Source organism: Polypterus senegalus, unplaced genomic scaffold (genome assembly GCF_016835505.1).
Source record: "Polypterus senegalus isolate Bchr_013 unplaced genomic scaffold, ASM1683550v1 scaffold_3037, whole genome shotgun sequence".
Taxonomy (NCBI): Eukaryota; Metazoa; Chordata; class Cladistia; order Polypteriformes; family Polypteridae; genus Polypterus; species Polypterus senegalus.
In genome coordinates, this window is record NW_024384498.1 from 25,353 (window position 1) to 42,578 (window position 17,226).

Sequence of the window (17,226 nt, forward strand, 5' to 3'; positions counted from 1 at the left end):
TAAGATATTAGTGTACTACTGTAATGCCTTTATGTATAATCTATCATCTTTCTTCCTAAGCATTTTTACAAATCTTATAAGTATTAAAAACAAACTACTGCTTTGAGGATTCAGTGAATAGCAAGTTTGTAATTCGAATTTCTGTTGTGTGCAGCCAATGAAAAAAATGTGCTATGCAGAATTCAAGCATTGGTGTAAGTTTTTAAATGTGTATCTTTCTAACACATTTCATTCTGAGCAAGGGAGTGGTTTATATTACAGTGTTTCAAGACAATAATTTAATATGCATATAGATCTAAGGATTTTATATGTCAAACTACAGGAAGAAAAAGTCTGAAATGAATAAATTAGGCCTAAACTTAATGCATTTATTTTTAATAGGGAGGTGCAGGGCTTCCAGGAAAAAATGGGGCTGATGGAAAGGATGGATTACCTGGACCACTGGGACCTTCTGGGCCAAAAGTAAGTGAATGGGTTGGCTTTAAAGATTTTACCATTTATTCTTAGCTCTGTGCAAATGTGGTATCCTGAGAGGGTGCAGAACTTAGGATAACACTTTCAGAAGGATATGCACTGTAACCATTAAGCACAGTAACCATTATATGTCTGAAGCCTAAGACAAAGTTAACAGAAACAAGTACATCTTGTCTGGAAGTGTTAAAGTTACATTTTTGGCATGAAGACTGCATGTTTAAACACTGCTTTCTGCATTTTCCTACTCTTACAGCTCACTGTTAAACTGTTCAGTCTCAGAAAGTACCATCCTGCTTCTCACACTTTAGAGTCCCTAAAGACATTACATCTGTTTCTTATTAAATGATGCTGAATGAGCACAAACATCTTTGCTCATTTGAAAATGCAAAAAATAATTTAGGCATGTGTTATATTATACTGTAGGTAGTCAGTTATTAATGTGATTGAAATCACACAAAACACTGGAAGAGGTTTGGGCTACCCTGGCGGTATGTCCCATAAAATGGAGAAAAAAAATGAAGTGGCAAGGATAAACAAATGCACAAAAGACCATGCAGGTCTTTGTAAATTCTATATAAGTCACTTCTGGGGTACTGATGGGTCCACTAAGATGAGGGATCTACAAATGACTGCTGACACTTCTGGTGCTGATGTTCTTTATATCCCATCTGTGGCAGAAAGGATGGGAGTACCATTTCAAGAATAGTGAAAATTACATCAGCAGTCAAGGGTAGGCAGAAGAGGAGAACGTGCTACTGACAGTGACCTCTAATGCTAAGAGGAGGTATTGCCCTTATTGTAGCCCTATAGCTTCCTCTTACTTGTATGTGACTGACAATACATTAAATCATTGCCCATGGAAATGCAAGGTGAATGCACATACAGTTAGGTCCATAAATATTTGGACAGAAACAACTTTTTTCTAATTTTGGTTCTGTACATTATCACAATGAATTTTAAATGAAACAACTCAGATGCAGTTGAAGTGCAGACTTTCAGCTTTAATTCAGTGGGTTGGACAAAACGATTGCATAAAAATGTGAGGCAACTAAAGCATTTTTTTAACACAATCCCTTCATTTCAGGGGCTCAAAAGTAATTGGACAAATTAAATAACTGGAAATAAAATGTTCATTTATAATACTTGGTTGAAAACCCTTTTTGTTTGTGGGCCTTTCTGTCCAAAGTTTAGTCTTCAACAAGTGAAATGCATGCTCAATTGGTTTAAGATCAGGGGCATCTTGCATAAACGGTGCGTTCAAATCGCGATGTATAAAAGTTACACTTGGCGTAAAGCCACACACTTTTCCACGGTACCTCATACCTTGTCGTATGCAAGTTCTCCACTCGGTTTTTCAGACTGGCGGCACCCAGCGTGAAAGCAGTGTTACTGTTCCTGTGTGGTTACTCTTTATTTTCCTGACGTGGCTTTAGAAATACACTGAAACTAACCGCATATTGTTGATTAGTGTAATGCATCTGATTGTAATTAACTTGTAACAATATAATGGTCCAGGAAATAGCCATAGTATTCCAGATACCATAACTGCTTTAGCGTTGTTACTCTCACTGCACCATCTTCTTCTTCTTCTTTTTCTTCTTTCAGCTGCTCCCTTTAATGGTTGCCACAGCGGATCATCTTTTTCCATATTACTCTCACTGCACCACTCAAAGAGTATTTATATCACTGTATCTGAGTGGGGAATCACAGGAGCAGCTGATCAGAAAGAATTATCGGTATTACAGCATCAAGCCTCAGCCATGGCAAAACGTTTCAAAGCCTTTCCTGTACGGACCTCGCGGTTCAGAAACCGTTTCATCCCAAGAACTATAAACGCAATCAATCAATTGCTCCTTGTGGAACTGTTTGTACTTATAAGTACAAACACCCCACTGTAAACTTGCACTACAGTTATAATGTTGCACAACCTGCGCCACTTTATAAAGCGCATATTTACATATGATGAAGGTATCATTTGTAAGATGAAATGCAGCAAAATATGTTGATTATATTATACAGATAAAACTTTAACTTCATTTAAATAATCTATATTGTTAATAATTAGACATGTGAGGACACGGTGCGCAGTGCTAGCATGTTCACGTATTGTTCCTGCCTTGCGCTGTATATTTGATGAGGCTGGTGCGACACTGGAAGGATAGATGGATAGAATAATTAAACACGCATTACTATGAAGATATTTCAATGTTCCCTAAAAGTTTTGAAGAATCGTCGTTGTAAGCTTACAGATGGTTTAACGTCTATTACAGAGCTGATTGTGTGCCGATTGGGTATTTGGGGAAAGAAAAGTAAGGACAGGAATTGAAGGTTAGTACTTTTTTTAAGAGACAGTACTGCTACAATAAATTTTTCATCGAAGGTCGCTCATGGCACAGCAGCATCTTGTGTGAGACATGAACAATCACTGCGCCACCGTGTTCCCATGTTTAGTAACATGCTTTCATTCCAATCATCATGAAAATGATACCACGTATACATCTCAGTATTTTAATTATTCAGAGAGCTGTAATATCACAAATTTAATGGATTCTGTATCCTGTCGGAGAAAGAGAAAGAACAGAAGCACGTAGTGATTCACACACATAGAGCACATTGAAGATCAAATACAAAACAAAGCATTTAACATGCTACTTTAATTACAATGGGATTTGAGAAACTAGTAAATTAAATTATTTTAAGATGAAGTTTATGATGTTCTACTTTAATGACAAAATAAACTACGTGATTAAAGTGGAAATTTCGAGATTAAAGTTGACATTTCATGCTTTTTCCCACTGTGTGCCTATTATTTTGTCTGTACCCTAATAAGCTCAGACAGTGGGCTACAACTCGCCTTTTCACTGCGACTTTGATATGTGACTTCTTTTTTATTTTGGCACTGTGCAACTTTGTGAACGTGAGCTTTCGAGTTTTTCCGACACGCTAAGTCACTTGATCAACTTCCTTTTGTTGATTATACCAGCTTAAGGGCAATTTATATTGATTTGCATATTCAAAGAGGCGTAATTCTTGGAGGAGTTGGGGGCGGGACAGAAGGCGCATGCACGAGCATTACTTTTCACGCTGATCGGGATTTATGGAGCGGAAGAACACAGAAGTGGGCGAACGCACAGATTTATGCATCTGGATTTTTCTGTGCGTGAGCATATTTCGGCTTTTGTGCTTACTTCATGTTATAGTGCAAATTCTACGCACGGCGTAATGCATGAGGCCCCAGGTGACTAATTTGGCCATTCAATAATTTTCCACTTCTTTGCTTTAATAAACTCCTGGGTTGCTTTGGGTGTATGTTTTGGGTCATTGTCCGTCTGTATCATGAAAAGCCGCAAAAATCAATTTGACTGCAGTTAGCTGTTTTTGAGCAGACAGTATGTCTCTGAACATCTCAGAATTCATTCAGCTGCTTCTGTCCTGTGTCACATCATCAATAAACTCTAGTGTCCCAGTGCCACTGGCAGCCATGCACGCCCAAGCCATCACACTGCCTCCACCGTGTTTTACAGATGATGTGGTATGCATTGGATAATGAGCTGTTCCACGCCTTCTCCATACTTTTTTCTTGCCATCATTCTGGTAGAGGTTGATCTTGGTTTCATCTGTCCAAACAATGTTTTTCCAGAACTGTGCTGGCTTTTTTAGATGTTCTTTGCAAAGTCCAATCTAGCCTTTCTATTCTTGAGGCTTATGAGTGGCTTGCACCTTGCAGTGCACCCTCTGTATTTACTTTCATGCAGTCTTCTCTTTATGGTAGACTTGGATATCGATACACCTACCACCTGGAGAGTGTTGTTCACTTAGTTGGCTGTTGTGAAGGGGTTTCTCTTCACCATGGAAATGATTCTGTGATCATCCACCACTGTTGTCTTCCGTGGATGTCCAGGTCTTTTTTTCGTTGCTGAGTTCACCAGTGCTTGCTTTCTTTCTCAGGATGTACCAAACTGAAGATTTTTCCACTCGTAATATTATAGCAAATTCTCGAATGGGTTTTTTCTGTTTTTGCAGCTTAAGGATGGCTTCTTTCACCTGCATGGAGAGCTACTTTGAACGCCTGTTGTCTGTTCACAGTAAAATCTTCCACATGCAAGCACCACACCTCAAATCACTCCAGGCCTTTTTTCTACTTAATTGATAATGAACATAACAACGGACTTGCCCACACCTGCTCATGAAATAGCCTTTGAGTCAATTGTCCAATTACTTTTGAGCCCCTGAAATGAAGGGATTGTATTCAAAAATGCTTTAGTTGCCTCACATTTGTATGCAATTGTTTTGTTCAACCCACTGAATTAAAGCTGAAAGTCTGGACTTCAACTGTATCTGAGTTGTTTCATTTAAAATTCATTGTGGTAATGTACAGAACCAAAATTAGAAAAAGTTGTTTCTGTCCAAATATTTATGGACCTAACTGTAGCAACCATGATAGGCTGAAGCCATGCCAAAATGGTATATGTACTAGGCTGTTCAATAATATGAAATGGGCATTTACAGTATGTTCTTTGCTCTTTATGCATATGTTAGTGGACTAACTCAGTTTTCTTTTCCTGTAATCATTCTTCCAAGTTCATCTTCCCATAATATTTTTTTCCAATGTGCTTCCACTTCAAGAGACTCAATCCACTGATGTTTTGTAAGTCTTGCCAAAAATATATTTTGTTTGATTCAACCAGTGGACTTTCAAATGAAAATTTCCTGAAATCATAAATGCGCAGCAATGGTTTTTGTCTCTTAAAATTCAATCCTGAAGCTATTAATTGAATTGATAAACATCTGTCCACTGTCCAATTAAAACTTGTAATCCTTAATATTAAGAGTTTAAAAGTGGAGTTACAGTTGTCTCCTTCATGATTTCGTTAGCAAAAAATGTGTATGAGGGATTAAGGCCTCCGCAGATATATTTTGTTACACACTCTGCTTGGTGCAGGCTTACCATTAAGGTTTTCTCAAGCTCACATGACATGTCATTGTAAATTGTCCTTTAATGTGATGTATTAATTCTCGATTTTATTTGGTCTTATGACCTTTTATTTTTAAATGGCTTCTAGAAGTTCTTATGTATTAACCATGTTGTGTTTTGCAAACAAATGCATAATTTTAGTCAAGCCTTTTTTAAATATGTTTTTATAATATAGGGTGAACCAGGAAGGAAAGGAGAACCAGGAGCTGTAAGTGTTACTCTTTACAAATACAGAATACTAGAGCAACCCAGTGCACTGTATTTTATTTAAGACTTTTAAATTAATTTGAAAATACCATCTGAATGAAATATTTAAAAGTGGAAACAAAGATATGCTGTACATGTCTATGTACCCTGAGTTCTCTTCCCGGGTCCTCCTGTGTGGAGTTTGCATGTTCTCCTGTGTCTGCATGGGTTTCCTCTGGGTGCTCGGTTTCCTCCCATGGTCCAATGACATGCAGGTTAGGTGCATCGGCATTCCTAAATTGTCCCTAGTGTGTGCTTGGTGTATGTGTGTGCCCTGCGGTGGGCTGGCACCCTGCCCGGGATTTGTTCCTGCCTTGTGCCCTGTGTTAGCTGGAATTGGCTTCAGCAGACCCCCGTGACCCTGTGTTAGGATATAGTGGGTTGGACAATAACTGACTGACTGTCTATGTACATTGCCAAGCTCCAGATACTGCACATAAAGATACTACAGTGCATTTTACAGGCTGACTTTAAACAATTTAAAAATACTGAATTACATGCATGCGATCAGTGTTGAATGGTTAAAAATGTTATATGTTTACATGATTAAAAATGAAACAAAAAAAACATTTTTCTAATCTTCAATAAATGTTTTAATTAGGTAGTTTGTTTAGTGGTTAAGGCTTTAGACTAAAACTCCTGCTATTGACACTGTATGACCATGATCAAGTCACTTCACCTGCCTGTGTTTCATTTGAAAAACAAAAAGAAATGTAACCAATTATATCTTAAATGTTGTAACTCAACTTCGATTTTCTAACATTCTTTTGTATTTAAAAATATTTCCAATATATCCAAAAAGAGAAATGAACCAGTTAATTAATATTTTTTAAGCAATCAATTATTAGCTGTGTATTTTGAACATCTATTAGAATTATCAATCTGCATGTTATGTGTGTTCTTGGTACATCAATGCAAGTGTGAAATGCACTGCTTGTACATGTACTAGTGATAATTTACCATAGACAAATTTTTTAGACCACTGGAGAATACTGGAACCCCATGACACAAACAACGTGAGGTCATACTACCCCTATTCAGGAAACATCATCATACATATAGAGACACCAAGAATAAATTATTTATTTCATGGGTATCTTTACCACCGTCTTAAATATTGGAAAATTCTTTTTTTTTCATTGTTCTTTTTATTGAATTTATTAAAAGCTAGTAACATTCCATGCAAACAAGTCAAATTAACAAAACTAAATTCAATTCAACCCTCACCAGAAAAGTGGGAAGAGAATCCTTTTTCCCAATATAAATGTTTATTGTAAAATATTATTTATTAGATCATGCCAGGTTTTTAAAAAGTTTTGAATAGATCTGTTTAGTGAGAATTTGATTTTTCCTAAGTTCAAACAGTATATAATATCAGTTACCCACTGACTTAACAGAGGAGCATTTGGATTCCTAAAGTTGAGCAAGATAAGTCTACGTGGTATTAAGCCCATTTGGAAGTACACCAAACACAGCTGTTAATAGATTAGGAGTGATTGTGACATCAAAGCTGTCTGATAGGCATTTATAGATTTTGATCCAGAATGATGTTAATTTAATACATGCCCAAAACATGTGACCTAGTGAGGCTAGAGCTTGATTGCAATTTTAGCATGTTGGATCTTACCGTGGAAACATTTTGGGCAATTTTAAATGAGATAGATGTGCTCGATAAAAGAATGAATTCTGTGCATGGCTGCCTTCCACTCCTTTTCTGAAATGTGGAGTAAGAGATCCTTTTCCCACTGTATTCCGGGATCTTTGAAAGGAAGGGACTTTAAAAAGTTTTTATATATTATAGAAATGCTGTCAAAACAGATCAATATTTATTCTAGTAGATGGGAATTGAGGAAAATTGAGCAGATTTTGTTTAGCAAATTTCTAATTTGGAAATAGTGAAAAATTATATTGATGGGAAGCTAAGTTTGGAGCATAATTGTTCATAGGATGTAAAGACATTATCTGTATACAAATCTCTTAGTGATTTAATCCTGTACGTTTTCCAAACATTAAAAACTGTGTAAGTCTGAGAGGGTGTAAAAAGGTGGTTTCATGCAAAGGTGCCACAGATAAAAGCTTCTATATCTTGAAGTACTTCCTACATTGGTTCCATATTCTGAGTCAATGAAGGACAATTGGGTTGTTAGTATACTGACAATAACTTGTATATACTTGGGCACAAAGCAAGAAATATAAAGAAGTACTGCAGGATTTTGTTTCTATTTGGACCAAGTCTGTGTGTGTTCATGTGTCAATGACCAGGTCTTTATAGCTTGTATATTTGCTGCCTAGTAATAAAACTGAAAGTTAGAGCCATGCCACCTTCTGCTTTAGGTCATTGTAGGGTTGCCCTTTGGATGTGTGGCTATTTTGAATTCCAAATAAAAGAGCTTATGATTGAATCCAATTTCTTAATAAACGTTTTGTTAATGTATATGGGGATGTTGTGAAATTGAAAAAGAAGCTAAGGAAGGATATTCATCTTAACAGTGTTAATTTTCCCTGCTAAAGTGAGATGGAGGGTAGAGCATCGATGCATGTTTTGTTTAAGTTTTTCCATGCAGACAGCAGAATTTTGTTGAAAAACAGCTTTATGTTTACTTGTAGTGTTTACTTCTAGTTATTTAAAATGATTTGCGATGATAAAAGGGAAGGTGTCCAATCTAATGTTGTGTGCTAGAGAGTTCACTGGAAAAAGCACACATTTATTCAAATTAATTTTGAGTCCAGCTAACTTTAAAATTCTGCTAGTGCTGTTAGGACTGCAGACACAGTATTTTGTGTATCTAATATATATAGTACCATATCATCTGCATATAGTGATGTTTTCTGTTCAAGTCCTTCTCTGATAATCCCCTTTATCTCAGAAGCATTTCGAAAGTGAACTGCCAATGGCTCAATGGTGATTGCAAGTAGCATTGGTGACAGGGGGCATCCTTTTCTAGTACCACATTCTAGTTTGAAGTAGTCTGAAACTATGTTGGTAATACAAACTAAAGCTTCTGGACTGGGATGCAGTAGTTTGATCCATCCACATGCAGTGTGTTTGGCCCAAACCCACATTTCTGCAATGTAGTGAATAGTTAGTCCCATTCAACCATATCAAATACCTTTTCTGCATCCAAAGATAAAACATCCCCAGGGTGTTTGACTTTGCGGGTGAATATACTACATTAAATAAGCTTCGACGATAGAAAGCTAAATGTTTGCCTTTAATAAATCCGATTTGATCTTGTGATATTACCAAAGGAAGCACTTTCTCACTTCTTCTAGCTAAAACTTTGGAGAGTATCTTAACAGGTAGAATTTTGTTGTCTCTGGCTTCAATAAATGTTGCTAATAAAAAGGGAGCTACCTTAATTGATTTTTTTTATAACATTTGGCAGGGTAGGCATTACCCATAATGATCACATATCACTGTTCAGAATCAGATACTACATCTGATACTACAAATTAAATTGTTCTACGTATTAAAATTCCCGCACCTCTAGTTTTTTTTGTATAGCTGAAGTGGAATATTTGTCCAGTCCGATCTCTTTGAAACCAAACGGATTCTTGCTTAATAAGTAGATCTCTTGTAAAAATACTATCCTGGTGTCTAGACCCATTAGGTAAAATAATGCTTTCTTTCTCTTTAATTCATGATTGAGACCTTTGACATTCCAGCTCACAAAATTCAATGTTTGGTCATAGAAACATTGCTTTTGAACTTTTGTTGACATTTTGTAGTCTTAAATTAAGGTAGTACATTACTACATATGATAGCTATAACCTTAATTTCTAATTTGCCAGGAGTTATTGCTATGAAGCCTATTGTTGTGTTGGCACTTATAATTGTAAGGGTTAAAAGGATAGATTAGACATAGCTTTCTCTCTTTATTGCCCCTGCCCCCATTTTGCCTCCCCACGTGAGGCTATACAACACATCACGAAGTCCCAGTCCTCTGACATACTTAGAGACAGGGCACATCGAAAACAAAACAAGCTCCCAAAGCAGGAGTGGTGTAGAGATATCTATTGGAAAAACAGTCCAAATACTATAAAACAAGAATGTAATCTGAAACATTTCCAAAAGAATAAACACAAGGAAAATTCTGTATTTGTAATACATTTAGTCCAATATACAACATGTTTAAAATCTTCTATATTTGTGTAGTATCCAATTATGTTTTGTCCAATGTAATTCAAACAAGTATATTTTTAAAACAGAAAGGAGAACCTGGACCAGTAGGAGTTTCCGGTGTTCCTGGGCTTCCCGGCAATCCAGTATGTTTATCCTTTTTATAAATTTCTTAACTGTTGAAATATACAAGTTTTTAATGCTTTCTTTTTTACATTTGTTTTACTATTTTATAGGGGAAGCCAGGAATAGATGGGAAACGTGGAGCTACAGGAAAAGATGTAAGAATTTTAATGTACACTTATTTTTGTTGTGATTTAATTGTAATCCAGGTTTTTTATTTACATTTTATTTATTTATATTTTATTTATTTATTATGTTATGTTCAATTTAATATTTATGGCATTTATGATCCATGGCTTTACTGAACTGATTATGATCCCCTTAGGTACATTTTGCATCATATTTTAACTTTTACTTGCAGGGAGAAAATGGTTTTCCAGGAAAAGAAGGAGAGAAGGTATCATTTTTTATATCAATTTTAAATTTAATAAAACAATGATTTCATATCTATCACTACACATAATTCACCAAACATACCCTTGAACTGAACTTATTATTTTTTATAAAATTTGTAGACTGAGAAACTGGCACATTCGTTAATACCACTCTCCTCCAGCTCCAATAAGCTGAGGTTAAACCTCAGCCCAGTCATTATCCATGAGGAGTTTCTGTATTTGCTCCTTGTACTTGTCTCTTTTCTTTGTGCACTGCAGTTTTTTTTACAGTTAGTATATCCAGTTGCCCTGGTATGAATGAATGTGAATTCGAAGAGTACACTGTGATGGACTTAACATTCACTCCAGATTCTCCTGTTACCCACGCCAATGTTTACTAAACCTACAATGGGACATCTTAATGTTTTTTTGTTACATAACTATTAGTAGTTTTCTTTATTCAATGTATTAACCACAATTAAGTTTTTATTGTTTTTTAATGTGTGTTACTAATTAAATAAAGCAGGTAATGTAATTAATGCTCTTTTTTTTGGGGGCAGGTGGATGGTAGATTGGTTAATGTAGCTGCTTCATGGGACTTAGGTGTGCAGTCACTACTTGTGTGGAGTTTTTATGTTCACTCCAGTAATGTAGATTTTACTTTAGGTCCTCCAGTCTTCCACCTGTCATTTTAAATGAACACATATCAGGAACTCTATACTGCTACATTATGAGTGAGTGAATGCTCTGTAATGGCTGACACTCTAAAACATTACAGTTAAAAAAAAATGTTGATTTTAAAATAGGAAGAGAATGTGATTGTGGTAGTCTGTCTAAAAATAGACATATTTATTGACATGATTTAACAGTCCTAATATTGTAGACAGTAATGGGTTCTGTGTAGGGTATGAATGCAAAACCTGTCTGTAGAGCCAGAAAGAAAGTATACAAAAGCCATTTATGGAGAATATCTTCTTAGAAGACACTATATATAGCAGCTTCATGCTTTTTCTATGCAATTATTTTTACCAAACAATATGTTGTGTAAAATGTAATATATACAGGTAAAATTCCGTTACAACAAATATCTTTACAATGAAATTTTCATTACAACAAAGTATTTTTTTTATGGTCCCGACAGTTTCCCCATATGACGCGAGTATAGAAATCTTGTTACTACGAAGTACATTCAGCAGATACTTTCATTACAACAAACTGCTCAAAAGACCTTGAAATGCCTGAATGAATCATCCACAGAGCAGTTAGTTCTGTGGCCGCAGCTTAGTTGTGTACAACAATCCCCAAACAGAAACATTGTAATTTTTTTTCTTTTTTCGAACTTTCATCATACTGTTTTTTTTTATTTCGCTTTTTTGTCTCCTGCGGTTTTCAGTGATACCTTTTGCTTATTGCTCGTCAATATTTGAAAAACATCCAAACGAGTTCAGAAAACTCACAATTTGAAGAAAAATTGATAACTGTGCTGCCCACAACATGCTTCCACTTTTAGATAATGTTCGCGTTGAATTCCTCTCACCCAATTGCACAGCAGTGCTTCAGCCATTGGATTTGGGCATCATTTGCACTCTAATAGTGTATTATCAAAAGGAAATGCTGAGATTAATATTAACATGAAATAAGCTATTGAAATGATTGCAACCGCCTCGGTGCAAGTTAAAGAAAGCACTATAGTAACAAATACAGAATCTCATTACAACAAAATTTTCATTACAACAAAATATTTTTTAGGTCACTGGCAGTTCGTTGTATTAGAATTTTACCTGTGTTTTATTTTTTTAGCTATACAAGTTATGTTTTTGATAGAAAATCTTAATTTTTTATCACAATCATGTAGTTCAATGAGGGCCAAATTATCCTGGCCATCACAGTAGCTAAGCGCGTCCACACCCAGAGAATCAACAGTCACTTAGTGATGCAAGGGGCATGTGGCAGGACATCCAGGCTATCACTAACTACAGGATAACAGCACTGGCCTGTGATGGTGATGCCTCCCTTCCAAATGCATTGAACAACTTCTATGCATGGTTTGAGGCACAGAACAATATCATGGTAAGGAAGACCACCTATCCTCCAAATGAAAAAGTAGCTGATATCAAGAAGACCCATGGAAGGCTGTTTGACCAGATATTATCCCCGGTAGCATGCTCAGAGAATGTGCAGATAAGTTGGCGGATGTTTTCACTGTTCTCTTCAACATTTACCTGAGCAATGCCACTGTTCCAAAATGCTTCATGACTACTACCAACATTTCTGTTGTGAACAAGTTCTCAGTGTCCTGCCTCAACGACTATCATCCTGTTGCATTTACTAACATAATTCATGAAGTGTTTCGAGAGGCTTCTAATGAAGTACACCAAAACCCTGCTGCTCCCCTCACTTGACATAGCCATCACCACCATTTGGCCCTCTCTCATCTGGACTAGAAGGACACATATGTGCAAATGATGTTCATAGACTTTAGTTCAACACATGTATTCCTGAGCACCTGATTGGAAAGCTAAGCCTGATGGGCCAGAACACCTCCCTCTGTAAATTGATCCTAGACTTCCTGACTGAAAGCTCAGTCAGTCAGGACTGGAAACAACATCTCCAGCACCACCACACTGAGCACTGGTGTCCACAGGGCTGTGTTCTTTGTTCACTGCTGTTCACTTTACTGACTCGCAGCTGTGCAGCAATGCACACCCCAAACCACATCATCAAGTTTGCTGACAACACAACTGTGTTGGTCCTCGTTATCAAGAATGATGAGTCAACATACAGAGGGGAGGTACAGAGGTTATCAGGATGGCACAAAACAACCTGTCTGTGAACATATACAAAATGATTGTTGACTTCAGAAGATCTAGAAGTAACCACTGTCTGCTGTACACCGACAGCTCAAGTGTAGAGACCCTCAAGAGAATTTACTTCCTGCGAAGGCTAAGGAAAGCCCAGCTCCCATCATCCATGCTCACTACCTTCTACAGAAAGACTATTGAGAGCATCCTGTGCAGCTGCATCACTGTCCAGTTTGGGAATTGCACATACACACTTTCTCACTCAATTAGATCATGTCTTTATATTTATTATCTATATATATAATTCACTAAGGGCACGCAAGACAGTGAGCGCAAGCAAGACAGGGAGCCACGCCCGCCAACTCACAGTGCCCCGCCTGCCAACTCTAAGACCATGGGAAACGCTCGACAGAGCCCTGGCTGCCAATTCTAACCCTCCTGCCGCGTCATGGGATACGCATGACAGAGCCACGCACACCAACTGTAACCGTCCTCCCACGTCCAGCGTTGCTCTCAAGGCATGTGCACTGCCTGCTCATGTGCCCACACGCAACAACTCACCAAACAGCCTCACTCGGTTTCGTCTGTGCAAAAGTCCACATGCACCTCTGAGCCACATTGACCTTTCACTACACGCAAGACAGAGAGCCCCGCCCGCCAACTCTAACAGAGCCCTGCCCATGTGTTACGCACGAAAGAGCCACAAACGCCCACTCTAACCCTCCTCACACGTCATGGGGAACGCACGACAAAGCCCCGCCCGCCAACTCTAACCCTCCGCAGGCTTCCAACATCGCTCTCGAGGCAATTATATGATGACATCGACTTCTCAACTGTCACTCTGGAGCAACTCCGTACGTGAGCTATATTAAGCATCACCAACGAAGACTCACTGCACCTTAATGAACAAGTGCTGAAACTTATCCCAAATGACAGTAACTTTCACCAGCATTGACTCCATCGTCACAGACGAATCTGCAGATCAACTTGCATTCCCCGAAGAATTTCTTAATAGTCTTCCTCCCACTGGCATGCCTCCGCATAAACTCAAAATTAAAATTGGTTCAGTCATCATGCTTCTTTAGGAACCTCATGCCAGCAAAAGGTCTCTGTAATGGCACTAGACTTTCTGTTACCAGCATACACTGCAATGTACTGGAGTGTAAGACTGTCAAATCTGCTACCTCACAAACTGTCCTTATTCCCCGGATTTCCCTGACCCCATCAGATTCTAATTTTCCTTTTATTTTTACATGCAGACAATTTCCTGTTAGATTGGCGTTTGCAATGACTGGCACAAGGACAAACTTTAAAAAAAATATGCCTGTATCTGCCAAAACCTGTTTTCACTCACGGACAATTGTATGTTGCTCTCTCCAGAGTTCCATCTTTTCATTCACTGACAGTTGTATCCTCAAACCCTCCCCATTTGGACAACTGTGTCTTTCAGGAAGTGTTCACTCATCAATAAATAATCGCTTGTTGGCTAGTTTTATTTATTATCATACTGTTACTTTCTTCCTACTTCCAGTTCATGTTTACATCTGTTCCTTCTATTAAGGTTTTGTTGCATTTTGGCACAACCTGCTAATCTTTTGCACCTGTAGATATCATAAATGTGTACTGGTCGGCGCTGCACTGTCTTCGTTTATACCACTATCTGTCTTTGCACTGTCCTGCAATGTTTGCACATGGTTGCATACAAGCACTTTATGTTAAAATGTGTATTTTTTTTTCTATATTCCTGTGTTCTATGTAACACAGTGGTCCTAGAGGAATGTTGTTTCATTTCACTGTGTACTATACTAACTGTATATGGTTGAAATTACAGTAAACGGTACTACTACTGCTACTGCTACTAGCTGTATCTTAATACAGAGGCATAGTGACAGGACAGGCCAGGCAGAAAATTGCCTTGGCCCCCATTTACATAGATACTCATTGCAAACCCCCCCCAAAAAAAAGAATTGACTCATTACAATGACACAGTTCTTTTTTTGGTTTTTGCTCCAATCTCTATTGCGGAAGTTTATTTGATGAACAGATATTTATTCAGATTAGATTAGACAGCAATATTAGACGTAATCAGTGTTGTTTTGCATAATTCATGAGAGTATTTATGAGTCTGGGAGAAAAACGTGAAAAAAGAACAGACAGAAGAGAAGAAGCGGACAGTAGTAAGTAGTGGAAAGATTGTCTCAAATTGTTTAGACAATTCAATCATTTATAATTCAACATCCATCTCTCCAGGCTCCACTGTAGTCACTGCACAGCCAAAATTAGCAGCACCAGTTCAGCCACAGGTGAGTTGGTAACAGTGAGACAGCAGTCTAAGAAGTCAAATTTAGTCCCCAGGCACCCACGTCACCAGTTTGGACACAGAACAGATTCTCAGCACTTTTATTTACTTTCACTTACTTAGATTTTTAAAATGTGCTTTATTCTATGATTGTTGTTTTCCTTTTTCTATACAAATGTTGTATTTATTGTATTGTGTTATTTATATAATCTGTTTTTCAAAAAATTAAAATAAAACATTTATATTTGTTATATATAAAATATTACATATTATATATTATAAGTTTGTAGTGATGGCACATTCAACCATAAGACCTGGGCACACAGACATGTGCGTAGAACTCTGCGCTATTTCAAAAGCTTGAACTGACTGCTTAAAGAATGATTTTGCCAACAGGAGTAGCAGCCTGACATGTAAAACAAGAAAATGCTGTATACAAAATATACAAGTTGAAGTGACCTCTCTCAGGCTAAACTTGAATCAGTAAACTAGTCCGTGATTGAAGTCATACAGGATGTTTGTCTACTGTATTTGTTTACGGGCAGGCAGTGTGCAAGAGAAACTTGATTAGGTACAATGGATTTAATTATCCTATTCATTGATTATTAACATTTATAATAGTTTTGGTTTTACCCATAAGACAAACAAATAAAAAACTTTTGAAGAAAAAGTCTACACTATGTTGAAGATTTATTTTAACAACATAGTACATCCTTTAGAGGAGCCTGCCGTCACTTAAACTCCATTTTTGATGCTGAAGCATTGCATTACTACTTTACACACTTTAACTGAGATAACTTCAAATTAAATCTAATATCTTTCTTTGTTTTATGGATGGGTAGGGGAGAGGGTATATAATATGTTATGAATAAGATGTAGTATTTTATACATGTTGTGCAATTGTCATATAATTTATTGTAATGCAATTTTTGAAATCAATTTAATTAAATTTTATAAAGAAAAAAATTATTTGATTTATGCAGATATGAATGAAAGAAAACAGAATTTGTTCTGAAAGCAAATAAATAATTATACATATTATGAATAATTAAACAAAAACTTTAAAAAGAAAATGAAGCAGAAACAAGCACTATGCTTCACTTTTGGTATATTTCTTATTTTTACACTGTCTATTTCCCAAACTGACCTCAAAAGCCTGACAGGCAAAGGACAACACTTTTTAATATCAGAAGTTTGTTTTACAGAAATAAACAAGTGCTAAAGATCAGTTATTCTGCCTTATTTACACAAAAGAGATTTTAATGGGTTTTTTTGCCTAGATTATTCTTCACCCTGTTTTATATTTCTAGCAATCATTTTAACATCAGGAAACTGTATAACATTCTAAATTTAGAAAACAGATCTCTGGAAGAGTGTAGTCTAATTCTTGCTAATCAGACTTTTCTGTCTTTTTCATTTACTGAAAATACACATCATTTAAATTTAAGCTATTATACTTCTTTTCTGGAAAATGACATAACTGATTGGTAATGATTGACTGTTCCCTTTTGAGTTAGCAGTGAATGCAGCATGGAATGCAAGCACCTCTAAAACACTCAGCTGTGTGTTTCAGACTTACATATTTAATTGAATTGCTCCCTTGGCAAAGCTGTGAAGATTGTTAATCTTAATATGTTGCATCCAGGACATCACTAAAGACTATTAATTTTAAATGTATTTGTTGTTTTTAATGCTTTGGCAGGGACAAAAGGGGAAATGGGATCTCCAGGAAAAGATGTAAGTACACTAAATTGTTTTACTTGATCAGGCAGGATGCATATGAATAATAATAATTAATTTATCCAGCCATTTTA

The 17,226-nt window shown here is 36.7% G+C and overlaps 1 protein-coding gene across 1 annotated transcript in view; it reads left to right on the forward strand.

The window, feature by feature from the left end:
• LOC120521979 (collagen alpha-2(IX) chain-like) overlaps window positions 1–17,153 on the forward strand; it is a gene marked incomplete at its 5' end in the record, with an annotated part of 41,460 nt that extends 24,307 nt beyond the window's left edge. The window contains 6 exons of the mRNA XM_039743229.1: window positions 382–462; window positions 5,625–5,657; window positions 9,905–9,961; window positions 10,052–10,096; window positions 10,300–10,335; window positions 17,115–17,153. Coding sequence (XP_039599163.1) covers window positions 382–462; window positions 5,625–5,657; window positions 9,905–9,961; window positions 10,052–10,096; window positions 10,300–10,335; window positions 17,115–17,153 — 291 coding nt within the window. The remainder of the gene's footprint in view (window positions 1–381; window positions 463–5,624; window positions 5,658–9,904; window positions 9,962–10,051; window positions 10,097–10,299; window positions 10,336–17,114) is intronic.
• Between the last annotated feature and the right edge of the window lie 73 nt (window positions 17,154–17,226).